The sequence below is a fragment of the Lutra lutra genome, chromosome 17, assembly GCF_902655055.1.
Source record: "Lutra lutra chromosome 17, mLutLut1.2, whole genome shotgun sequence".
NCBI lineage: Eukaryota > Metazoa > Chordata > Mammalia > Carnivora > Mustelidae > Lutra > Lutra lutra.
The window spans coordinates 52,101,103-52,124,197 of NC_062294.1; the positions used below are offsets into that span (position 1 = coordinate 52,101,103).

The 23,095-nt window shown below is 57.5% G+C and overlaps 3 protein-coding genes across 7 annotated transcripts; all 3 read right to left on the minus strand.

The window, feature by feature from the left end:
• Window positions 1-595: 595 nt before the first annotated feature.
• MAMSTR (MEF2 activating motif and SAP domain containing transcriptional regulator) lies at window positions 596-6,857 on the minus strand. The gene is made up of 10 exons (XM_047710612.1): window positions 6,016-6,857; window positions 5,480-5,563; window positions 4,298-4,336; window positions 3,477-3,658; window positions 3,111-3,295; window positions 2,470-2,572; window positions 2,079-2,273; window positions 1,564-1,791; window positions 1,432-1,486; window positions 596-1,240 (listed from the first exon to the last, which is right to left on the minus strand). Exons 2-10 carry the CDS (start codon window positions 5,535-5,537, stop codon window positions 957-959), a joined length of 1,329 nt encoding a protein of 442 aa, XP_047566568.1. The 5' UTR covers window positions 5,538-5,563; window positions 6,016-6,857; the 3' UTR covers window positions 596-956.
• Window positions 6,858-6,952: 95 nt separating this feature from the next.
• RASIP1 (Ras interacting protein 1) lies at window positions 6,953-18,749 on the minus strand. Of its 2 annotated transcripts, none has more exons than XM_047710605.1 (12): window positions 18,618-18,749; window positions 18,265-18,405; window positions 16,891-17,576; window positions 15,182-15,537; window positions 12,486-13,139; window positions 11,665-11,702; window positions 11,273-11,424; window positions 11,051-11,154; window positions 9,723-9,966; window positions 9,344-9,516; window positions 7,952-8,099; window positions 6,953-7,366 (listed from the first exon to the last, which is right to left on the minus strand). In XM_047710605.1, exons 2-12 carry the CDS (start codon window positions 18,399-18,401, stop codon window positions 7,167-7,169), a joined length of 2,892 nt encoding a protein of 963 aa, XP_047566561.1. In that variant the 5' UTR covers window positions 18,402-18,405; window positions 18,618-18,749; the 3' UTR covers window positions 6,953-7,166. The 2 variants fall into 2 exon arrangements, with proteins under 2 accessions (XP_047566561.1, XP_047566560.1); XM_047710604.1 differs by having other exon boundaries at window positions 11,051-11,166.
• Window positions 18,750-18,995: 246 nt separating this feature from the next.
• IZUMO1 (izumo sperm-oocyte fusion 1) lies at window positions 18,996-23,002 on the minus strand. 4 transcript variants are annotated; one of them, XM_047710609.1, is made up of 9 exons: window positions 22,127-22,941; window positions 21,612-21,686; window positions 21,347-21,433; window positions 21,043-21,063; window positions 20,620-20,700; window positions 20,333-20,433; window positions 19,903-20,056; window positions 19,403-19,607; window positions 18,996-19,140 (listed from the first exon to the last, which is right to left on the minus strand). In XM_047710609.1, the coding sequence occupies exons 1-9, from the start codon at window positions 22,359-22,361 to the stop codon at window positions 19,017-19,019; spliced, it is 1,083 nt and encodes a 360-aa protein (XP_047566565.1). In that variant the 5' UTR covers window positions 22,362-22,941; the 3' UTR covers window positions 18,996-19,016. The 4 variants fall into 4 exon arrangements, with proteins under 4 accessions (XP_047566565.1, XP_047566563.1, XP_047566564.1 ...); XM_047710607.1 differs by having other exon boundaries at window positions 20,620-21,063; window positions 22,127-22,960; XM_047710608.1 differs by having other exon boundaries at window positions 19,382-19,607; window positions 20,620-21,063; window positions 22,127-22,954.
• Between the last annotated feature and the right edge of the window lie 93 nt (window positions 23,003-23,095).

Here is a 23,095-nt window from a genome sequence, read left to right on the forward strand (position 1 = left end):
AATAATAAAACGTACATTTTACAAGATTTTGCTGCTAAGGGCTTCCTCTGTGACCTTCCTCCCAGGAATGCCCTGGGGTTCAAGGTGCCCAGCAGTCTAGGCCCCACCCTCTCCTCATGACCCACGGCCTCAAACTGACCAGAGGGGTGTAGTGGAGTCTCCAAATATGGTCCCCAATGACCATGCCTCCAAGACGCATACATCTGTGTAGCCCCCCCCTCGCATATCCCGCCGGCCCAACTTGCATTAGCCAATGGAGTGTAGTGAACGTGACACTGGACCAGTCCCAAGCTCGGTCTTTATGACACTGGCAGCTTCTGCTCCCACCTTGAGTAATGCTTGCTTTGGAGGACCCTGAGCTACTGTGTAGGGAACCCAGCTACCCTGTCGGAGAGACCACAGCCCAGCTGGCTTCAGCCTACTAGCCATTCCTGCCAAGGAGCACGTCTGAGCCATCTTGAATGGTCCAGCCCTCTTGGACCCTACGCGACTGCAGCCCTAGTCATATGATGCTGGAGAATCACCTTGCTGAACTGGTCAACCCATGAAATTGTGAGTGAGCCTTCTCTCCTGCACCCAAAAAATACAGACCACCTTCCAGACTCCCATCTAGTTGGCAGCACTAGGGGAGGGGAGAAGTAGGGAACAAAAACATCCGGGAGGTCTCTGAAGGAAGCAGCAGGCAGCTTGTTTGCTCTGGCCAGCAGCAAATGACACGTCCCGGCCCCCAACCACACAGCCATGGAGGGGATCACATGGAGGTCAGGCAGGGGAAAGTCAGGCGGTTAACATGTCAGCAGCGGTTGGGGGGCGCCCGGTGAGGATGAGAGGTGGCTCTGATTCTGTGTCTGTGGTGGGAGGGGCTCTGCCGGTTGTCCGACCCCCTCCTTTGAGAGTCTGTCTCAGTGACCTTCCCATCCCCACCAGTTCTCCATCCCTGGAAACCACAGCACCCATCACCATGGATCCGCCAGCAGGTCCCACAGCCGGGTTCCACTGGAGTCAGATAAGTCAGCAGAGAAGATGCTGGGGGCTGGGGGGCCAGAGCCTAGCAGGGGACCCCCACTCAGAGCCTCCAGCCAGTCCAAGGAGTCTGTGGGGCCCCTGGGAGAGGGGCACGAGGAGTTTGTGGGGGACGGGAGCGAGGAAGAGAAGACAGATGAGAGGTCTTCGGAATCCGGGGAGGAGGACAGCACGTCGAAGGAGCCAGGGAAGTCCAAGGGGATGGGGGGCAGCGGGTCTGCAGGAGAAGGGATGGAGTGTGAGCTTAGGAAGGTAGAGATCCGGACCCCACTTGTTTCCAGAAATCCAAGTCCCCAGCCCACTCGTCCCTAGAACCCAGGACTCCAGACCCTAACTCCTTCCTCCGGTGCTCTAGGACTTCAGAACCTCAGCCTCCTCCTCCCCCAAATCTAGGAGTTCGACTCTTACCCTCAGGCTCCACCTGATCCTCCAGGATGTCATCAATGCCCCGGTTCGGAAGCAACTGCGGATGGGCAGAAGCGGCGTGAGCCCGGGATCCCGCCCCATCCTGACCGAGACCCCTGGCCCGCTCCCGCTCACCTGCGCCCTGCGGATGGCTTCCTGCAGCTCCTCCTCCAGCGTCAGGGCCGCTGTGGGCAGTGCGGCGGGAGGAGTCGGTGCTGGAGCCGCAGCCGGAGCCGCAGCCGGAAGCGAAGCCGGAGCCGGAGCCGAGGCCGGAGCCGGAGCGGGAGTCGGACCCACAGCGGTAGCAGGGGTTTCCGGGACACGTGCAGGAGGCGGAGCGTGAGAGTTTGCGCTTGGCTTGAGCTAGAACCGCAGAGAGTTCCCATAAGCCACGCCCACCGGGAGCAACCCCACCCATTCGCAGCTGTGGCTCCACCCCCTGGTCTCCTCCGGGCTCTCCGCTCGCTGGTCGACCGCCCCCCTCCGGCATCGCCCCGTATTCTTTCATTGGGTTCTCTTTCCTTATGATCCTCCCATTTGGCTCTTAGCCACGCCCCCCGCACCTCATTGGCTATCCTTCTATCGACTTCCCGCCCCGTCCCGCTTTGTCTTCTCCTCACTGGTCCATACGCGCGTAGCCCCGCCCTCACCGAGCCCTGCCTCCGGACGGCTCCCAGAGCCTTGGGCCTGAGGCGCGGCCAGGGAGCACCCGCTGGACAGTCCTCGCGCCGCGGCTTCGGCCGCTCGCGGGGCAGGGCGCCGCTGCGCATGCGCTCCAGAAGCATCGACTTAGTCCCCGACACAGGGAGGCCCCGAAGGCGCAGCTGCTGCCGGAGCTCTGAGACCTGGGGTGGGGTGGGGGCGGAAGAGGCCTTGCTGGGAGGGCTCCGGGGCGCAGGCGGGAGCTGGGGCTGACATTTGGAAACCAGGGACTGGGCATCCAGGCTCCTGGGTCTCCGATGGGGCAGAGGCTGCGGGGTTAGACCTGTGGGTACCCACCGAGGGAGAGGGCCAGCCTGGGAAGTTATTCCCCACACTCACCGTCAGCTCCTCCAGCTTAAGGGTCTGAAGTTCCAACTTGTGTGGAGGGGGCAAGGGGCTGGGGACTCCAGGTGGGGAGGGAGTGAGGGCAGTGGGCTTCATCCTGGCGTAGTAGTCGTGAGGGGGGAAACAGAGGTTAAAGGGGGTGGAGAGAGACGGGGCATTCCAGGGTCCTCAAAGGCAGGGGCTTGTGAAGAGGAAAGAGAGGCTAATTCCTGGGGCACCTGGGTGGTTCAGTGGATTAAGCCACTGCCTTCGGCTCAGGTCGTGGTCTCGGGGTCCTGGGATCGAGCCCCACATCTGCCTCAGCATCCCTGCTGAGCGGGGAGCCTGCTTCCCCCTCTCTCTCTGCCTGACTCTCTGCCTACTTGTGATCTCTCTCTCTGTCAAATAAATAAATAAAATCTTAAAAAAAAAAAGAGAGAGAGAGAGAGAGGCTAATTCCTGTGCGTGGGCAATCTCTTGGGTTTGAGGCCAGGACTCCCAGGGAACTGAAGGAAGAGGGACTGGGAACTTGGACTTTCGAATCGTGGGGAAGAAAGGGTTTGGGGGCTGGACTCCCCTGCTCTTGGACTCTGGGTTTGAGGGAGGAGGATGGGGAGCCTGAATTTTCCCCCAGAGAACAAAACCAGGGATCATACCTGGGAGGTGGCTGCTGTGACTTTGTCCCTTCCCATAGAGGTGGTCCTAGGGGACCCAGGGCCAACCCTTTGGCCTGGGGGTTTACCCTGGACCCCTGTCTCCGCCCGGGGGGCATGTACTGGTGGTAGGTCAAGTTCCCCTTTGGCTTGGGCTCTCTCCAATGTTGGGAGATCTTGGGGGACTCCTGAAAAAGTGGGTGTGATGTCATATGCTTCAGCTCTGGCCCCACTGTCCTGCCTCAGAGAGCCATGCAAAGCATGGCGTCCGCTTGGCATCACCAGAAAGAAGCCAAGAGGGCAACGGCAAGGACAACCAATGCTAGCTAGACTCTCTGGGGTACTTCTCCTCACTCATTGGAGACTCACCTTCAGGGACCTCCAAGGGCGGTATTCTGATTCAAGAAGCAGGTCCCCAGGGCTGAAGAGGAAAGGGGTGGGGCCCTTGGGGGAGACTGGGGCTGGAGCTCGGGGAGCCAGAGTGGGGTCTGTGGCTGAGACCCAGGGATTTGGATCCAAGACCGGAGAGGCAGTGAAGGACCCGGAAAGGCCTGTAGACAGGAAGCCGGGCAGGGAGGGAGAACACTGTGTGGAAAGGAGGGCCCTGGAGGCCTCAGCCACCCCCCATCCTCTCCTCACCCCGCCAACTCCCCCCCCCCAATGTGAGAGGGAAACCCAGCATTAGGAGGTGGGTGCCCAGACTCCTGGATCTCAGGGCAGAGGTTCCAGAATTTTATATTCTCCAGAAAGGCAAGAATCATGTCCTCAGTCACTAAGGGGTGTGGTGGCTGAGGATCAACAGATTTTGGGGGTTTTGCTGGAGGAGCTGTGGGGCCAGCACTCGGGAGAAGCCGAAAGCCACATCCTGAGATTCGAGTGCATGCCAAGTGTGGGGTCTGGGATGCCTGTCCTCTCCAAAGAAACGGGATCTGGACTCATGCATATCGTCGGAGTGGGAAAAGTCATAGAGAAGGAAGCAGAGCTATGAGGGGGGTGGGGGAGCCAGGAACCTGTACTCTGGGGTCCTCGGGAAGGGACAGGATCAGACTTAGGGGTATCCCTGGTCTAGGAGCTGCGGCTCGGGAATCAGTGCCTGACATCTGGCAGCTGCACTCCCGGGCGTCCCCCCCCCCCCCCCCCGTGGTGGGCCTCCATCCATCCATCCCCTCCCTATCAGGGCCCACACTTACTTGGGTCCTGATACCGTCTGTGGATCCGAAGCTGGAGGACTATGGAGGGAGGAGGGGGTGGGAGGAGAAAGGCGGGAAGGGAGTGTCCAGGAGCCTGGGCTGGCAGGCCGTGTGAGCTGCAGTTGGCAGGACCTGCATGCCCAGCCCCCTTACACACCCCATGCAGGCGGGTGGGCCGGCAGCCTGTTCCCTCTCCCGGGCCTCCCGCCTGCTCCCTTGCTCCCTGCCAGAGCTGTTCTGGAACCAGGAGCCAGCCCTGCCCCCAGCTCCACCTGCCCCCTTCATGAGCATGTGCCCACCCCCACCCAAGGCATGATCGCCATCTTGGCAGCCCGACCTGTGGGCACCTCACCTCTTCTCGTCCATGCGCTCCCGGTTGCACAAGCCTGCTTCCTTCTGTGTAGCCCTGGGGCCTCCCCACACTCACTCCCTCTGCACACACATCTCCCTGGGCTCTAGTCTGGGACCCGAGCCACTTTGGGGCACTTGCACCCTTTGATATACTTCCTCCAGCTCACTCTGCCTTGGCACCCACCCAGCCTTACTGACACCTCTTTGCACTTTCAGGATTTGGCTTCCGGTTCTGGAGCAGGGGTCTCTCTGGGCACATTGCACGCGCACTGTCTGGCACACTCCTTGTACTTTGGGGACTGGTGTCTTTGTACCCACCCAGCATATTCATTTGCATGCTCGTATGCCCTTGGCCTACTGAGGAACTGACATCCAGTGCCACACTCCCTTGCACGCTCCCAGTCTGCATTGGGACCTAAAATACAACCTTGGCACGCTCAAGGTTTGCTACAGTGCACTGTCCCCTCAGCAACACTCCCACACTGCCCACTCCAAAGTCCCCACTCTGTGCACTCCTCTTCTTTGCATGCATGTCGATTTAAGCCCCTGCTCCTTTACAATACCTGATCTGCAAACCCGCCCCTACCCACCCACTCCTCACTGTTTACAGGAACATCGCGTTGGCCATTTGCACCCTCCTTGAGCCCCCAAAACTCAGCCCCTTTGCTTGGGCCTCCTTTATACACAAGTGACCTTTTGCCCAGAAAACACCCGCCTTGTGGGTCCCACGGCCCCCCTCCCGCCTCTCCTACCACACACATCACCCAGGAGTATTTCAGTCCCAGGACCCAGAAGACCCCTTCCCTGTATGCATAGAGAGAAGGATCTCACCAGATCTGAACTTGGAACGAATGATTTGGGAGCGCTGAGAGGAAGTCGCGAGAGTCATTGCCAAGTCTGTGATGGGGACCTGGACTGAGGGGAGGACAGGGCCCCCATGGGAGGAGGGTCAGAGTGGAGGTCAGGAGGCTGTCCCTCCATGTGAAGACAGCAGGGAAAGGGCCTTGGGGTCTTAGGGATAGGAGAGGCCTTGAGTCAGAACTTGGGGGAGGAGGGCCTGGGAGCCCGGAATCCTGGTTGAGGGCCTCAATTCCTGGAGCCTGGGGGAGGAAATACTGGGATCTATGAAGGGAGACCCTTCACCCACGGGGTGAAGGGACAGCTCAATATTCTGAAGGTACTAGAATCCAACATCCTTGATCCAGAAGGGAAAGGGACCTGGTACGTTCCTGCGGAATGGGAAGGGTCTTTGCCACCTGCGTGGGTGGGTGTCAGCCACCATGGTCTGTGAGGAAGGGACTGGGACCAGAGAGGTGACAGAAGAGTTAAGGTGGGATCCCCCCACCCCCATCCCAGGGGTTTCTCACCAGGTGAGCTCGGCGCAGCAGTGCTCTGGAGTGGGTTGAGTCCCCCGGTCTAGGCTGCAGGCCGCAGGGTCTGCCCCACCAGCCTGGGACCGCCTAGGACACCCCTTTCTAGGGCGTGCCAGAGGCCTGTGGAATGGGGCGGGGCGGGGTGGGGGAGACAGGAGACCCGCCTGGGACCCTGAGAAGGGGCGGGAGCACGGGCTGGGAGGGACTGGGGCGGGGCGAACGTCGGGGTTCCCTGGGTCGCTCCTCCTCCGCGTCCTGGGGCTGCGGGGTCGGGCGGGGCAGCGGCGGGCGGACTGACAGAAGCAGATGCCTGGAGAGGGGCGCCTGTTGAGCAGCGGGAGCAGGTGGTCGCGACCCAGGCCTGCGGGCAGGTGCCACCTGTCGCTTATTTTTTCCCTGACGCAGCAGCAGGAGTCGGATTTAGGGGAGTGGAAAGTTCAAACTGGAGCCCCGAACTCCTGGATCCGAGGGAGGAGGGGGCTGGGGACCTGGAGTCCCGGGTCTGAGGGAGAAGTTGGGTGGGGGCCCGAACTTCCGGATGTGAGGAAGGAGGGATGCCAGCACAAGGACGAGAGGTGTTGGGATTCGGCAGTGTGCTCGACAGGCAGAAATGTCCAAGTGGGGGCTGGGGACCCGGACTCCTGGGTCTGAGGGAGAAGAGGGCTTTGAGGTCGGAGGGAGAGAAGTCTGGTTCCCTCCGGCAGGACTGAGGGCCTGATATCTGGCAGATCAAGCTTAGAGCTCTGTCCTGAAATGCGTGGGAGGCCCCAGGGCTCCGGGTTTGGATTACACACAGCAGGGCAAGCTGAGGCCGAGGCTATAAATACCTCCTCGGACTCGGCAAGAACCCAGCACTCTAGTCGAGGACCCTGGTGCTCTAATCCGCAGAAAATCATCATCACCAGCGTTCCCGAGTCTTACAAGTGAGGCGTTGCCAATACCACAGATACCTTTATTGCTCCTTGCGCTCACATCCCAAGCCCATCTTCCCATTGTCCCAACCTCTACTACCCGAAAACTCAAACTCCCGGCATCCCACGCGGGGAAAGAACTACAACTCCCAGAGAGCTCTTAGCTCAGGCGGGCTCCGGGTAGTAGCAGCTGAAGAATTTTTCAAGGTTCGCGCGCTCGTTTGTTATTGGCTTTCAAGGAGGCGTGGCCACGGGAGGTCCGTGGCGGTGATTGGCCGGCAGTTCCTGCTGCTCAAGATCCCAGAGGAGGCGGCGGAGCCTGCGCAGTTCACGGTGTAGGGCGTCGTCCGTCACAGGACCCGTGAGGCGCAGGCGCGAGCTGCCCAAGGGCAGGATGAGGGGAGGATGGGAAGAGAAGCTTTCGAAGATGTCCCCTAAGAGACCGAAGAAGACGGAGTCAAACTCTGAAAATGGGCGTGGGGCAGCAGTGTTGGGGAAAGGCTGCGTCACGCCCGAAGGAAGGAAAAACTTTGAAACCCCAGCAAGTCCTAGAGCTGGATCCACGCAATCAGGACTCTCGGGAGTCCTCAAGCATCATGGGAGTTGTAGTTTCAGAGAGAGAAAGGCCACTGTTGCTCGGGAAACGGACGAGGTATTGGGTTCTTAGATGCATAAGGAAGGAAGGTCTGGGAACTTAGTTTTACGGATTCCTTAGAATGGAGGGGACTGGAACCTGAACTCCTGGGTGAGGAGGGAAGGTTGTCGGGGGAAGAGGCTGGGGCCCTGAACCCTGGGGAAAAAAGGATTTAGGGGTTGAACTTATATACCCTGGGGGAGGAGGGTGCTGGGGTCTATCACTTAAGTCTTGATGGAGGAGAGGGTTAAGGGTCCAGAATCCTGGGCCAGAAGGAGGAAGGGGCTGGCGCTATGGATTCCTGGGTCCTGAGACCAAGGGAAAAAACAACAACAACAACAAAAACGCTGACAGCTCCAGTGCCTCTGTCCCCATCTCTCCTCACCTGTGTCCACAGCATCTCGCTCTGCAGTGGGAGGGTCCCAGGCAGGTGGTGGCCCACGGCCAGGACCCAGCTGGTAGTGGCTGAGCAGATGGTGGAGCTGAGCAGGGGTCAGTGTGGGGTGGTCAGTTCGTAGGCTGCTCCATGAAGCCTGGTGGGAAGATCAGGTGAGAAATCTATGGTCATTATTGGGCAGCTGAGAAATCCTAAAATGGAAGGCCCTCCATAAAGGGCATGAATGTGGTGGGTAGATTGTGGTGTCTGTGCGATATCTTCCAGACACTGTGAGGCCAGGCTGTCAGCCAAAGTTTCAGTGGGAAAGGGCACTTTAAATAAAATGTGATTTGGGGCGCCTGAGTGGCTCAGGTCTGTTGTCTGTTCAAGCCAAGGTCCCAGGGTCCTGGGATCAAGCCCCGCATTGGGCACCTGGCTCAGGGGGGAACCTGCTTCTCCCTCTCCCTCTGCCTGCAGCTCCCCCTGCTGTGTGCTTTTGCTTCCTCTCTCTTTCTCTGTCAAATAAATAAATAAAATCTTTTTTTTTTTTTTAAGTGATTTGCTTCTGCATAGATGAGGATGTAGGTGTTGGTGGGGAGGGTGGAGAAGAACAAAATTGGCCATTAGTTTGTATTACTGAAGCTGATGACATGTACCGAAGCCTTCATTACTGTACTGTGGCTGCTTTTTGTATCTGAATATTTCTACACCCAACTGAGAGGACATCTGAATCATCACTGGGGTAAAACCCAAACGCTGGGGACCCAGATTGCCTGGGTCCAAAAATCCCAGTTTGACTACTCATTACCTTCTGGCAAGTCACTGTGCCTCACTTTCTACATCTGTCAATTGGGTGTGGGCAGGAATAGCGACTATCTAACGGGGTGGTTCCGAGGATTCAATAAGGCAAGATTGCAAAGTGCTTCGGACACTGCCTGGTGCTTATCGAATGCTCTGTTAAAGTTTGGTAAATATAAATAAATGAAATCAAGTCACTTATTCTACCTGATTCTCAGTTTCCTCGTCTGAAATGAATTGTCAGTTAATAACCTATTTCATGAGGCTTAGTCAACATTCGGTGTGAAGCGCTAGACAGTGTCTGGTGTGTCGTTTATGTTCCATGCATGACTTAACTATCACATTCCTTGGTCTCAGAGCAGACTTTCTGAATCAGCATGTCTGAGCGTGGGGGGCCTTGGAAACTAGCATTAGTAAGTCCCATGGGATTCAGATGCAGTTGGGACACTTGTGGCTGATTTCCTTCTACTGTCGATGCATCACCCACAATGTCAGAGCTGGGACCAGGGATAACACAAAGTCCAAGGGGAGATCCAAGGGTGAGCTGAAAACAGATGATGGCTGAGTGGGGTGGAGGAATCAAGAGGTCAGATCAGCAGTCACCTTGAGAAGGGAGGTGCGGGGCACGCAAAGGAGGTTCACAGCTATCGAGAGTTTCCGGAAGAATTCAGTGGCAATGTCACCCAGCCCAGCCCCCTGCAGCCAGTCCAAGACAAGGTCCAAGTTCGTTCGGATTTGGACGGCTCGGGACCATTGATAGAAAGGTCGACCTTGACCTGTGGGGAAGAGTATGAAAGGCAATGGGTGTGTGGACCTGGCCCTCCCACCTCCCAGATCCTTCCTATCCTTCAGCTTGGGATCTGGAGCTCGCTCTCCAGAGTCCCTAAACATGAGGCCGGATCCTGGGGCGTGGCGTCTGATTTGATGGGTCTCAGAGGTTCCCATGCTTTACTCCCCACCCCTTCCCCAGTCCAACCCTCACCTCGTTCCATCAGCGAGTTGAGAAGGGATGCATTGGAGAAGAAGAACAAGTAACCGAAAGTCTGAGACACAAGGTCCGGGTGCAGCTCACACTGGCTGGTCAGTTCCAGGGCCGCCTGGAACACGCCCAGGGTAGGTCTCAAGCCTGGAGGCATGGCCCCCAGGTCTGCGCCAGGCCCTGGCAGCTCTGCCCCAGCTGTGAAAGGGTTACTATCCAGGAGAGCCGGCAGGGTTGAATACAGAGTCTAAGAACACACAGAGATGAAAACAAGTGATTGGACTGCACTTCCTGGAAGTTTCAGGGTGACAGAGCTTCTGGGAATTCTAGTCCATTCTACCTGCAACACGCTAAAGGTTCTTTGTGAGCAAATCCCTACTTTCCAGACAGGCATCTAGCATTCATCAGGCCAAGGACACCTCAAGTCTTAAGAAAGCCTCCCGGAGTTTCTTGGGAATTTTAAGACCACCTCTCGTACCTCATAGGACTTGTAATTCTCAACAGAGACAGCCCAGAGTTCCCGAAGGAAAGAAAAAGAATGAAGAGTCAAGAAGTGGGGGTTGCATGGCAGTGAGCCAGTGGAAAGTGAGATCAGGCTAAGGACAGGAAATGAGGTCAGAGGCAAAGAAGAAATAAAGCTACACTTGGCAGGGATGGACAGGAGGCGAAGCGTTGGAGGAACGGGCTTCACCAACAAGGCTGCTTAAGGAACAGAAGGACTCTCCCCAAAGATCTCCTTTGCTGTTACAGATAGGGACTCAGGCCCACCAGAAGCCTGAAACCCAAGAATTCCAAGACACCATCTTAAGGTCAAGGGTGGTGGGGGACTGGGGCAAAGTCCTGCAGGACTAGCACTCCAGGGAGAAGCTCTGTGGCTCGGAAAAGAGAGTGAATTCAGAGCTGCAGGAAGTAAGTCAGCAAACACTGGAAGTGAGGCCGGATTCAGTAGGACCTTTCATTTAAATGACAGGGTCCGGCACTGTTTGAGTCCTATCATCTACCTATTGATCGATCACCTATTAAATTTACCAGTGGACTTAGAAAACAGGAGCTTAAAAAAGTGAAAATGGTGATAGAACCATAGGTAATAAAGTTAGGCTGTCAAGAGGGGATCGTTGCAGAGACAGGAAGAGAAGCCGGAAAGACAGGAAGTGATGTAGGCTCAAACAGGAAGTGGTACTAGAACAGCAAAGTGCTTGGGTGAATGGGAAGTGATGTCAGAGAAGCAGGGACTCTTACAAGGTCAAACGGGAAGTGACATAGGAGCGATCCGACATAATTCCAACCGGAAATGAGATTACGTCAGACAGGAAGCAGGGGAGGAGACCAACCTTGGTGAGGTAGTAGACAGACTGCTGGAAGGTACACATGATGACCTCGTCCAGGAGGGCCATGGCCTCATCACATAATTCCAAGTCATTGCAGAGCTGTGGGTCTGAGGACAGACCTGGGGGTGAGAGAGAGAACCGGAAGCTGACAGGCAGGAGCCCAAGTTCCCAAGCAGCAAGAATGACAGGGGGCTTGGACAGGCTTGGGCTTGGGTCAGAGCTCACCCTCCTGGTCAGCCTCCTTCTCCATCTCCAGCACCTTCTCCTGCACAAAGCTCAGCAGCTCCGTGGTGTTGGCCATCCATAGCATGAGCGGCCGCAGCTCTACGGACACAGCCTCGGGAGTCAAGGGCACCTCGGGGACTCCCTCCGGGTGGCTGGGGAAGGAGAAAAGGACCTGTGATCTTTGCCCAATCCCCACCGTAGTGTCCAAACCCCGAAATTAGACCCCGAGGTCTAATTGGGGACCAAGACCAATCCTCATTTCAGGGCTGGAAAAGTTGAGTGGTGAAGAAGAGCAAAAACCTGCACTAAGCCAGGAATGGAGTTAAAGAGCCCCCGCTGCAAACCCCGACCCCTGCATCCCTTTAGTTCCTTCTCCCCAGAACTTCTCTTACTTCTCCGGCTGACGGTCTCCAATTTCCTTAATCTTTTCCTGTAGAACAGAAAGATCAGAGTCAAGGTTGGGAGGGGGTGGGGTGGGGAAAGGCCTACGAGTTAATACCCTGGTGTTTCTAGAAGCACCTTTTTGACAGAGACTCTCCCCACTCAAATGGGCTCTAACCCTCAAGCATCAGAATGGTCTCTCCTCTTCTTACCTTTTAAAACACAAACCCTTATGATTGTGAGTGGTCTATCGCCCTCAGGTCCGCTCAAATAGTGTCTTCTCACCCCGCCCCCGCCCCCCCAACCAAAACACTTCCTTAAGCTTCTAATGAGCCCTAGCTCAGTGGGCTGGAACCCATTGGATGGAACCATGGAACTCAGTGGGAATGGAAACCCCATTCTGGATGATTTCTCCCAGGCACTTCCATCTGTAAGTCGGACAAATTTGTTCTTCCTCCCCTTCCAAGAATGGTCTGGACCGCGACTACTCAAAGCCCCCCGCCCAAGGGGCTGCCGGCCTCACCTCCCACAATGTTCTCTCCCAACTTCTCATCCAACGGGATCTCGCCCGATCTCCCAGAATGATTTCTCCCGTTATCCCACAGGTGCAAAGGTGGTATTTCACTGCCTTCTCTTCTAGCACCGTGGATGAACCCACAGCTCCCAGCATCCCCGTGAGCCCCCTTGCATAATAGCTCCCCCCCCCCCCCCCCCCCCCCGCGGAGCATCCTGGAAGGAGTGGTTTCAGCCCGCCCACAGGGCTGGAAGGTGGAGAGGAGGCAGGGCTGAAAGGAAAGAACCTGGAGCGCCCACGGTGGCGGAAGGCACTCACCCAGACAGCCTCCTTGATTAAACGGGCCAGGCGGCCCAGCAGGCGTGGGAGGTGGCCCAGCTCCAGTTCCCGGGCTGAATGCTGCACGCACAGCGCCAGCAGCGTGGCGGGCCCGAGCGGTGGCAGGTCCCCAGCGCCCGCAGCCGCAGCGCGCACAATCTCGCCCAGGAGCGCCTCTTCCTCGCGCGGCCGGAAGCGCAGCACCGGCTCGCGGCCGTCCAAGTAGGCCGCCAGCGCCTCGCCCCGCTCCTGCAGGCCCCGGCCGCAGAGGCGGCAAGAGAAGGCCCAGCCGGGGCCCGGCGGGGCGGCCCCAGGGCGGGCGGGCAGCCAGGGCGGCCGCGCCGGCCCCGAGCCTCCAGTGCGGGGGTCCTTGTACATGAAGAGGAAGTGCTCGCCCAGCCCCAGCAGATCGCCAGGGTGCAGCTCCGCCTCCCGCAGCAGGAGACACCCGTTGTGCGTGACTGGGGCACCCCGGGATGGGCGCACCATGGCCGGGGGCTCAGGGCCCGCTCGCACAGTGCAGTGCCGCGGCAGGATGTCAGGGGCATTGAGAAAGGTGTCCACATATGGGGCCGGGGACCCCCCGCGGGCCGAGGAGTTCCCGCCCCGGCCAAAGACATGCTGCTCCCGCGTCATCACATATACCACGAAGTCCTGGAGGGAAAAGGAAGATACAGGAGGGACAGCTCCAGGAGAAATGGACACTTGCAAGGAGGACCCTTTGTCACACTCAACACGCCCATCAACCACCTTCCTTAGAATGAACACTTCCAAGATCTCCTGGGATGTCAAGGACTCACCAATTACCTCCACCCAAGCATGCATGAGTGGACTTCTCAAAGGCACTTCCTGTGACAGACTGCCCCCTAACACTCATCTTGAAGACCAGCTGCTTATAAGGAAACCCTTTTCTTTATAGGGACTCTAGAATTCCCCTCCCTCAAATTGTTGATGCTTTCCAGGAAGCCTTTGTCCAGTAGACTCTCCCATCTTCTCACCTCCTCTGAATGGACCCTTACAAGGCAATCCGTTCCCACAGTATACTTGTCCCACAACATCCAGCTCAAAGAACAGGTGCTTCCAAGAATACCACACCCCACTACTAAAATGGACTATCCTATTACAAAGAATGGAACTTTCCAAGGAAATCTTTCTCTTAGGAACCCCATGACGGAGACTACCAAAGACGTTTCTCCTTCCAATAACAGCTTCTCTGAATATTTCCAAAACAAGGGATAGATATCTCTAAAGAGATTCCCCCTTCGAACAAAGGTTTTGTTCCATTTTCTCCACCCCACGAGTATGCACTCTGGGGAGACTCCCCTTTCTACAATGAACTCTCATTTTTCCCCAACCCATGCTGGACTCACTTCCAAAGAGACATAGTACTACAATGGACTTGTCTACTATCTACTCCCCTCATTCCCATGATAGAGGATTCCAAAGATGGCCACTCGTGACTACATGAGTGCGGATAAATTCCCCTCTATGAGCGATTCACCTCTTACTCCTGATCCCAAGGAAGGAAGAGTTCCAATGAAGCTTCTTTCTTAAAAAGGAATTTCTCGTGAACCTCACTCAAAAGAATGAATGCTTCCAATGTTTTCCCCTCTTCCAATAACAGACTCCCCTATACTCCCAGAACAGATCCTTCTGATTTGAGTATCTTCCCAAAATAGACCCTCCTATTCTCCAACCTTGTCTGGAGAAATAGACTGTTGTAATATATTCAAACTCCTCCCTGTAATGAACGTACCCCATCTTCTAGCCCCAACAAGGAAGAATGAATTCTTCTAAGCGAGCCCTTCTCTAAATAGTCTTCCTCATTCACTCAATTATAAAGCCAGGCCACCTAACTCGATTGATCACTCTCTATGACAGTAAAAATGGGACTAATCACTAAGTTCCACCAGTGGCCTTTCCCACTGATTCCCAGAAGCACCTGTTGAACGTGGCTTGTACCACTTGGCTGTTACCCAAAGTTGAACAACATCATGAAAATGATTCTCCCAATCATCACCTGCACAAAAGTGAGTATTTCCAATAATACATTGTGTTTCTGTTAATGAAATAATTTCCCAGTAACCCACTAATAATTTTCTACTAACTCCTAATCTTTTCTCCCCCTCTGCTTCCTAACACTCAAGCAAGTTCTATTGTCACCCAAATATATAAAATAGAAGTATGAGTATCACCTACCCCCATCAACAATAGTCAGATCGTTTTAGTGTAAACCAGCACCTTTAAAGAATGGATTAGTCCACTCCTTCCCAAAAAATGCAGGCTTATCCAGAACAAGATTCCATCCATCCATCAAATTATCTTCTTCCCAAACAAGACAGACACTTCCATTACTCCTCATCAAGAAACAGAACCTTACAAGGAGATCCCTTTTCTACAATAGACTCTCACAACCCCTCCCCAGCAAAGACAGTGCTTTCCCTCAATTTGGCATGAAATGAGCCATTGGCTACTTGTTCTTCCATCCAGATCTTTTCAGCCATCAACCCCCACCACTACCACCTTCCGCCGGCCCTCCAGGCCCCATCTCTGACAATAACATCTCCTACCCTGGAACCTTACTGGGGCATACCTGAGACTACCAAGACCCAAGGAATTCTGGGAGTTGTAATTTTGTCTCCCTGCCACGGAAGGGTAGAGCGTAGGTCTCTCCCAGTAGGATAGGCTGCGCTTACCTGGGCGTCCTGGTAGCCCTGGAGCAGCAGAAAGTAGGGACGGTTGCTGGGGGCCTGGATGAGGCACTGGGTCAACTGATCGAAGTCGCCAGGGTCTGCGGGTCCGATCTGGGCGTCCGCTGCCCCCGGGGCCATGCTAAGTGCCTGCTGCCGGCGCTCCTGCTGCCGCCGCCGCCGCCCCTGCAGGCTGAGCTCCGACACGCTGCGCCGCAGGGACAGGTTTTCCGAGCGCTCTTTGCCCCCGGACCCAGCCGGGGGCCCTGACCCCGACCCCGGGCCCGGACTGGCTAGCGCCGCCCCGCCAGACGCCGCCCGGGAGCGGTTCTTTTGTGGCCGCCACGAGGGGGCGCCCGTGCCTGCCGAGAGACGCGGAGGGATGAGGCTGAGACTGGAAAGAGGCAGATTGTAAAGAGACAAAGAATTTACAGAGAAACGAGGCGGCTTCCCACATTTAGGTTTTTGATACGCAGGTCCCCGTGCCTGGAACACACTTTCTGCCTGACTCCTACCCACCTTGCAGTTTTCAGCTCAGAAATTCATTCTTTCAACTGTTTTTTGAGGGGGAGGGGGCACCTACTACGTGCGGGGCACTGCTGCACCACACCGGGCCCAAGGAGTGAACTGATGTGTTCTCACCAGGCTGTAAAACATAGCAGGGTGGGGCCCTCACCTGTCATGTGCTCACTGCATTCCCCCACGGCCCTAAATAATGTGTGGCCCACAGTAGGCGCTCAACGAATGCTTTTGGGAGTTGGGGGGAGAGAGAGATGGTTATAATCGCCATTCTTTATTAAGCAACTACTATGTGCCAAGTCTTGTGCTAAAGCCCTGTTATACATGATCTCATCTCACCTTCGCCTAGGGTTTCGCTCAGTTTAACTGGCAAAGGATAGATTGGAATCCAAGCCAGAGTTCAAAGCTCATGCGTATAACTACTACACCACTTTATCTCTCAAAGGGAGACTCAGAAACAGAAAAGCTGTAGAAGGCTCCCTGAGCGGCCCGTGGCCCTGAGCCAGACCCCATCCCTGCCAGGCCCGGCTCCGCGTGCCCTGTTCCACCCAAGGCATCACCTCCTGTTCCAGGCCCGGCCTTCTCAGAGACCGGGCCGGCATGCAAGCATGACCTTCCTAGGCCTCTACAAACACTCTCTCTCTTCATTTCCCTTGAGCCACCCCTCAAGTCTCCCATTCACACTCTGCAGTCCACCGAGCCTAGGGCACCTGCTCCAAGGCCAGCTCCCCTGAGGCTCCGCCCTACTCTAGGCCCAGATCAAGCAGTCCATTTCTTCACTTCCCAAGTCCCTTCCCCTTATACCCTTAATCTACACGGGCCTGGTCCCTCATGAACCCCTTCAACCTATTGCTCTGAGAGTCTTCCTGCCAGAGGCCAGGCTGCCACTCAACACCTCTGTTCCGCAGGCCCCGCCCACCAGCTCTGCCAAAACCTCTGGCCTGGCCCCTCTTGCTGAGCTGGGTCTGGCCCCAGCCCCACTCTCCACGAGACCCGGTGCTATAGGTCACTCCCAGTCCTCTTCTCTCCCGCGGGTCCCGCCTCCAGCCTCCGACTCGTCGCTCCAGTCCCGCCCCGATCCTGCCCCCCCCAGACCCGCCCCCAGACCCGCCCCACCTCTCGCAGGCCCCGTCTCCATGGCAGGCCCCGCCCCAGCCCGCAAAGCCCCGCCCCCAGAATCCGGCTGGCTGGCTCACCGTCGCTGTCCGCCGCCCCGAAGGCCTCCTGCTCCAGGCGGCGCGCCTCCTCGCGGCCGCGCAGCTCGAAACGCCGCGCCCAACCCGGCCGCGCTCGCCACAGCTCCTGCACCAGCAGCGGACGCTCCGAGTCGCCCAACACGCGCAGGTGCTCCGCCCGCCAGTCGCCGCTGCCCACGCCGCCCGCCGCCGGCCGGCCCAGCGCGTCGCACAGCGCGAAGGCGTCCACGCAGCTGCTCTCGCCCGGGCTGCCGGCGGGGCTGCCCGCCAGCCCGTAGCGCTCCAGCGCCTCGGCCACCAGCTCACGTGCCGTGGAGCGCGCGGTGGCCAGCACGCTCTTGTAGTTGGCTCCCGACGCCAGCCCCGCGCCGAAGATCTTGAGGACCCCCGGGGGCGCCGTGGCGCGCGTGGCCAGCGGGGGCTCGGGGGCCACGCCGGCTGACAGCTCCGGCAGCTTCTTTTCGCTGGCCCAGCGCTGGGCGCCCCCTGGAGTCGCGGGGCCTCCCGCGCCGCCGGACCCCGTGGCCCCGGTCCCCGAGCCCCGAAAGAGCTGGGAGATGCGCTTGGCGCGACTCCCCGAGGCTCCCCCGGCCGCCTTAACCGCGCCCACTCGCCGCAACTCCACGTGCGGCGGCGGCGGGGGCAGCGGCTCGCTGCTGCGGCTTCCCGTGTCCGAAGAAGACGACCTGGGAGCCCGCCGGGGAGTGGAGAGGCGGGAGAAAGACCCAGAAAGACAGGCAGAGAAGGGAGTAGATGGTAGAGAAGGAGAGAGGTGGGCAAAGATCCAGACAGAGGGGACAGAGGCCCAGGGAGGAAGGGATGGCGGCGGTGGGGGCGGGGTGGGGGTGGCCAGAGACCCATTGAGAGGGAACAGGGAAGCAGAGAAAGGGCAACAGAAACCCAGAGAAAAAGAGGGACGGAGCCCCAGAGAGCGAAGAAGATGGGAGACAAGGTACCCACAGAAGGGTGAGAGATTGGGGCGGGGTGGGGGTAGCAACAGAGATGAGGTTGGGCAGAGGCCAGAAGCAAAGAGAGAGATAAATACATAAATAAAAAGCAAGTCCGCCAGAAGGAAATTCCAAGAAGCAGGGAAGGGAGGAGGGAAGGTGAACCAAATCCCTGTGTCCACATCCCCCTGTCCATCCAGCCTAACCCCATCTCCAGCCCCAGCACTCCCCACCCTGGGCCTGAGAGCGCTGTGGCCCACGGTCTCCTCCTGCCTGCCAGCTCACTTGCCGTTCAGGACAAGGACTGGAAGCCAATCCTTGCGGCCCCTGGCATTACCCGGCACAGAGACTGGGTCATAAACGGGGACAAATGGGAAGCAGATGGGGCAGGGGAAGGAGTCTCAAGGGGGGTGGGGTGGGAACTCACTTAACAGAGGCAGCGCTGGGCCAGCGACGTCCCAGCTTGGCCAGCTGCTTCCTGGGGGAATTGATCCACAGGCCCACGGGGAGATGGAGCTTCCCGAAACGGGGGCTTCCGCCCTCCTTCCGCTCACCAGATAGCATGGCCCTAAGGAAGGGTGGGTAAGACCCCAAATCCTGAGGCCCTGAGTGGCGGGGTAGGGACAGAGGGGGACTGGGACTCCTCAGTCATAGAGGGGGGCTGGGGCTCAGACATTCTGAGTAGAGGAGAAAGATGGGAGCCTAGACTCCTGGGTGCTGAGATGCGAGGTGGAGGAGGACTGGCTCCTGGGTCTGGATTCCTGGGACCCTGGCACTTACCCTGCGTCAGGTCCCAGCAGCACCCTGGGGCCCTGGCTCCGTTGGCCCTGTTGGTTCCTGACCCCGCTGCTCCTGTTCAGCCTTTGCCTCTGCCCCAGCTCCCAGCACTGGGTGGGGGACAGGAAAAGGCGAGAGGAAACCCGGCAGGAAGAGCGGGGAGGGGGCGTCCTGTGAGGGGACTGGGCCTGGGGGAGGAGATCTGGGTAGGGCTGGTCTTTCCCTGCTCCTTGATTCTGGAATTACACCTCAGCCGGTTGGGCCCTTCCAGGACTCCAGGAGCTGGCTTCCCGGCCCCTCTCTTAGACAGGAGACCATCCCCAGACCCAGACCTCTGGGGAAACCAAAAGTTAGGATCAGACCGGAGGAATGAGTCAGATATTGAGACAATCAGACAAATCTTTATTTGTGACTTGATGATGTGGCTTTTTCCTTTGAAATCTGTGGTGGCGTGGCAGACTCCTTCATGGTGCTCAAACAGTCCTTGATGCAATTGATCACCCTCTCAGGCCGAAAGCAAAGTATCCTGGGGGTGGGGGTCGCAAACAGCAGAACCAGATTAGGTCCTGAGTGAGGGACACCCCTCCCAGCCTCCCTATATTTGATCTAATTCTAGCAGTGATCCAAGCTTAGCCCACCTAGATAAGCCCCACCCTGTTTTCTAAGACCCATCCCCAACGGAAATACAGCTCCCAGTATTTCCCTAGCTCCCAGACCCCCTCCGGCGTTAGGAAGTTGGAAATCCCGCCCCTTGCTCCAAGCCCTGCCTTCTTCAGTGGGCGGCTCACGCGGTCGCAAAGCCGATTATCAGCACCACAAAGCCCCAGATCAGCAGTCCGATCAGACGGCCTCTCAGCATGTTCTCGGACTTCGGACACTGTGTCGATGTAGGCTGGCCGGCTGGGGGCCTCTGGAGGCTACCCGAATCCCCCGGACCTGCGGCCTCCCCAGCCTGGCTTGACGGTAGCTCTTCACTGATCCTTTCGGGCAACACTGACAGAGGAGAGGGAAGACGTCCTGGGAGGGCACGAAGGTCCCGCCCGAGCCAACGCAAGCCTGCTCCACTCCAGCCAGCCCCAGGACCCACGCCTTGCAGGAAGGAATCCAGCCCCTAAGTGCCCGAACACAGTGGTGGGAGGGCCACACCCGGGGCACGAAGCCACACCCTCGTGACCTGAAACCACACCCCTGCCGGAAGGGAATGCGGCCCAGACCACGCCCCTGAGGCTGACCGCTTTCCCCGCCGGGACCTTGAGTCCCACACTGCTGTCAACAGCCCAGCACTAACCTGTGACTCGAAAGAAGAGGACCGTGGCTGGGATGGACCGGACGGTGCCCAAACGGCAGCGGTAGACGCCTGCGTCCTCTGCGGTCACCGCGGTCTTGGTCAGGATGGGATCTTTCCCCTCGGACAGCAAGGTCTCAGAATTTTGCCCCCAAACCTAGACCCAAGCTCAAGGGGTCACAGAGGCCTGGGGAATTCAGGGTTTGGGGTTGTACAAGGGTGAGATCATCATGGGGCCTCAGCGGGGGAGATGGGAGTCCCGGGTATACTGGTCGGGACATGGGGTCCTCAGGGATCAGTAGAAACCAAACCTGGTAGGTAGGTCATGGGTCATAGGGATTGTGGGTGCAAACCTGTGGATACAGGGATCAAGGGGCTCACACAAGTCTGATGGACTTGGGGATCAAGGATTACAGGATTTAGAGGGCCCCACCCTGAAAAAGCTGTAATTGGTCAGGCCTTGAGAGAGTCGATGCCAGTTGAGCTCACAGTTCAGGATCATATCTTCCTTTTCGTGGACGAGGACTACGCGCTCTGGGGATAGGGGGTTACAGTGCGATGCTTCTTCCAAGTTCGGCGCCCTTCAACTCTCTCCCGCTTGGTCTCGGCCCCGCCTTCTCCCGTCGGCCGGCTCCAGGCTCCGCCCTCTCTAGATTCAGGTTCTCCTCTGGCTCCGCCCCTTTTGCACCGCCCCCCTCCTGCCGGCCCCAGCTCTCTCACCCCCGCAATTAGAGCTCTTTCGACAGGCGTGAACCTGCCTCTCGCAGGAATTGCACCAGATCAGACTCTGCAACATCACACCTGCAGGGGCGGGATCAACGCTGTATTCGCCCTGAGGGACGAGGCTAAAAGGAGAGGGCAGGGCCAAGGGCTGGGGCGGGGTCAGGTGCCCAATCCAGGGGAGGTCGGCCCAAGGGGAGGGGGTAGAAGGCAGCCCCGCTGGAAGAGGGATGGGACCAGGCTCGGTAAAGAGTGCAAATACAATATGACGGGCTCTCCAGTAAGCCCGCAGTGCGAAAGGACTGTGGAACCTCTCAGACGTGGAGAAGGGAGAAACATCGAGACCCAAAGAGGGAGGAGAACGGCTGGGTATTACCGGAGCGACCATGAGGGATAAGGACCAGCTCCCAAATTCGGACTCACCGCATTGGTTGGGACAAAAAACTGCCTCAGAAGAAAGAAAGAAAAAAAAAAATGATTATCAGATTGCTAAGTTAAAGGAGATGAGAGGAGGCAATGGGTTGGGGTTTGAACTCTCGTGTTTGAGGGAGGAAGGACCCAGGTGCCTGGATCCCTGGGTCCGAGGGAGGATGGAGTTGGGAGAGCCGAGGGGCGGGACTTAGAGAAGCGGGGAGGCGGGGGGGGGGGGGTGGGGGGCTGGGGACAGGGACTCTGGGACTGTTGAAAAAGGGGCTGTGGTCCCTGAGGGACTCGCGTCTTCCCTCACCCTCTTTTTGGAACTGAGCTGCAAAGCGGGCAAAGATATCTTTCTGCAGGCGTAACATCCAAAACATCTCCTTCACGAAAAGCTCACCTGGGAAGGAGCAGGGTGACACAGGCCCTCACTCAAGGCCATGCGGCTAGGAGATGACAGAGCCGGAATTTGAACCTGGGCAGTTTGGCTCACAGAGCCACTACCAGACCAGTTGTCACCAACTATCATTTCTCCGAAAGATTCTGGAGCCCCTCCCCTGGCCCCTCTGTGTATTTACCTTCTACGTTACTGTCTGTGATACGTTTCAAATCCTTCAGAAAACTCCATGATGCGTTTTCCAGTGTGGGCTCATCTGGAGGGGTGGGAGGCGGGGATGCGGGGAGGGGGAGATAGAAGTCCAGATTCCAAGCCGTACTGCCTCATTGGGTCACCTAGTGTCAGAAACTACAATACCCATGAGGCTACTGGGCAAGGATAAGACTGGTAAAGGGCTTGTCTGCCCATTGCCTTCTGGGAGTTGTAGTTTTTTTTATGTAGTTGTTTTTTTATTTTTAAGCACCAAAGTGGAGGCTGAAGTGGGAAACACAGTATTTGCCAGCCCTGGGCAAGGCCCAGAATCTGCATTCCAACCTTCTCCATTCCCGAGCCCAGTAGGCTCTGCCTCCAGCCCTGCCTTCCCTTCCCACTAAACCCTCTCCCCCCGCCCCGCCCCCGGTCCGGCACCCCGCTATCCTAGCCACAGACCCCTCCTTTCCCAGGACTCAGGATTTCTACGCTCTTCCCTGCCCTCACCGACAACCCCCATATAGGAATCCTCCTGAATTGGCAGGTTCTTGAAATCCAGCACGGCTTCTTTCACCCTTTTCATAAAGTCTCCGTGGCGCTCGGCCGGCAGGTGGTCAGGCAGGTAGGTCTTCTCCAAGGAGTCTAGCGCCTCCACGACCTTTGTAGCACACATGAGACAGGCCCGGGCAGGAAGCAGGCAGCCGGCCAGCGCCGCCACCAGGAAGGGAAGTCGCGGACCCATTGCGACCGGAGCGCTCCGGCCGCGCCGAACCCCGGGGAGGGTCTTTTTACCCCACACTTTCACGCTAAGAGGGAAGATACCCTTCCCCGAGACTAAGACCCTTAATTTGCAGGGCGCACACTTCTTGGTTAGGAAACCGAGGAGTCCGGAGACCCGATGAGCCCTAAACAGCCGCTGCCCGACCTTGACCTTGAATGCTGTGTCCTCAAATACAAGGATCCGCTGAAGAGCCGAATCCAGGCTGAGGGCTTTTAGGCAGGATGAGCAGGCCACGTCCTTCCACTCTGCTATTTTCCCACCCCTAAAATTAAGGATTTTGTTTGGGAGCGAGGGTGAGGTCGGTCCCGTGATTTGGAGAGCTTTTTGACAGGAGTCACGGTCACGGTTCGCCCCGGTCTACGAGGAATTTCCACAGCTTCCCCTTTCTAGCTTCCCACATGGGGCCCCAACTCCCCAAAAGATACTCCTAGGGAGTTTTCTCGGCCCCGCCCACAAGCCCAACGCTGAGTCTGAGAGGACCGCAATAAAGGGAGACTCCGCCTATCGTTCCATGATATCACAGAGGCGGCCGCCTTTTCAAACTAGAATTTTCCCAGCGTCTACCGAAAGGAAAGTATCTTGTTCCCTCCGGCTTCTAAAACCGAGGAAAGGACTTCTGGCTTTCAGCTTCCTCCCCTCCCTGGGCCCCCGGACCCAGGCTTCCCGCTAGGTGCACTCGGCCTTTTGCAAACCTG

Coding starts and splice junctions, on each gene's coding strand:
- MAMSTR (XM_047710612.1), bottom strand. CDS start 5,537: ATGACTCTCGCGACTTCCTCTCAGCGCTCCCAAATCATTCGTTCCAAG. Junction 1,792..2,078: donor CCGTCCGGAGGCAGGGCTCG/GTGAGGGCGGGG, acceptor CTGCGGTTCTAG/CTCAAGCCAAGCGCAAACTC. Junction 1,241..1,431: donor GGATCAGGTGGAGCCTGAGG/GTAAGAGTCGAA, acceptor CTTCTCCTGCAG/ACCCGCTGCCCCCCATCCCC.
- RASIP1 (XM_047710604.1), bottom strand. CDS start 18,401: ATGCTATCTGGTGAGCGGAAGGAGGGCGGAAGCCCCCGTTTCGGGAAG. Junction 11,167..11,272: donor GAAGGAGGCTGACCAGGAGG/GTGAGCTCTGAC, acceptor TCTCACCCCCAG/GTCTGTCCTCAGACCCACAG. Junction 9,517..9,722: donor CAACTCGCTGATGGAACGAG/GTGAGGGTTGGA, acceptor TCTTCCCCACAG/GTCAAGGTCGACCTTTCTAT.
- IZUMO1 (XM_047710607.1), bottom strand. CDS start 22,361: ATGGGTCCGCGACTTCCCTTCCTGGTGGCGGCGCTGGCCGGCTGCCTG. Junction 20,434..20,619: donor AAAGAGCTCTAATTGCGGGG/GTGAGAGAGCTG, acceptor CCCTATCCCCAG/AGCGCGTAGTCCTCGTCCAC. Junction 19,608..19,902: donor CCTCTTCTTTCGAGTCACAG/GTTAGTGCTGGG, acceptor CTCCTCTGTCAG/TGTTGCCCGAAAGGATCAGT.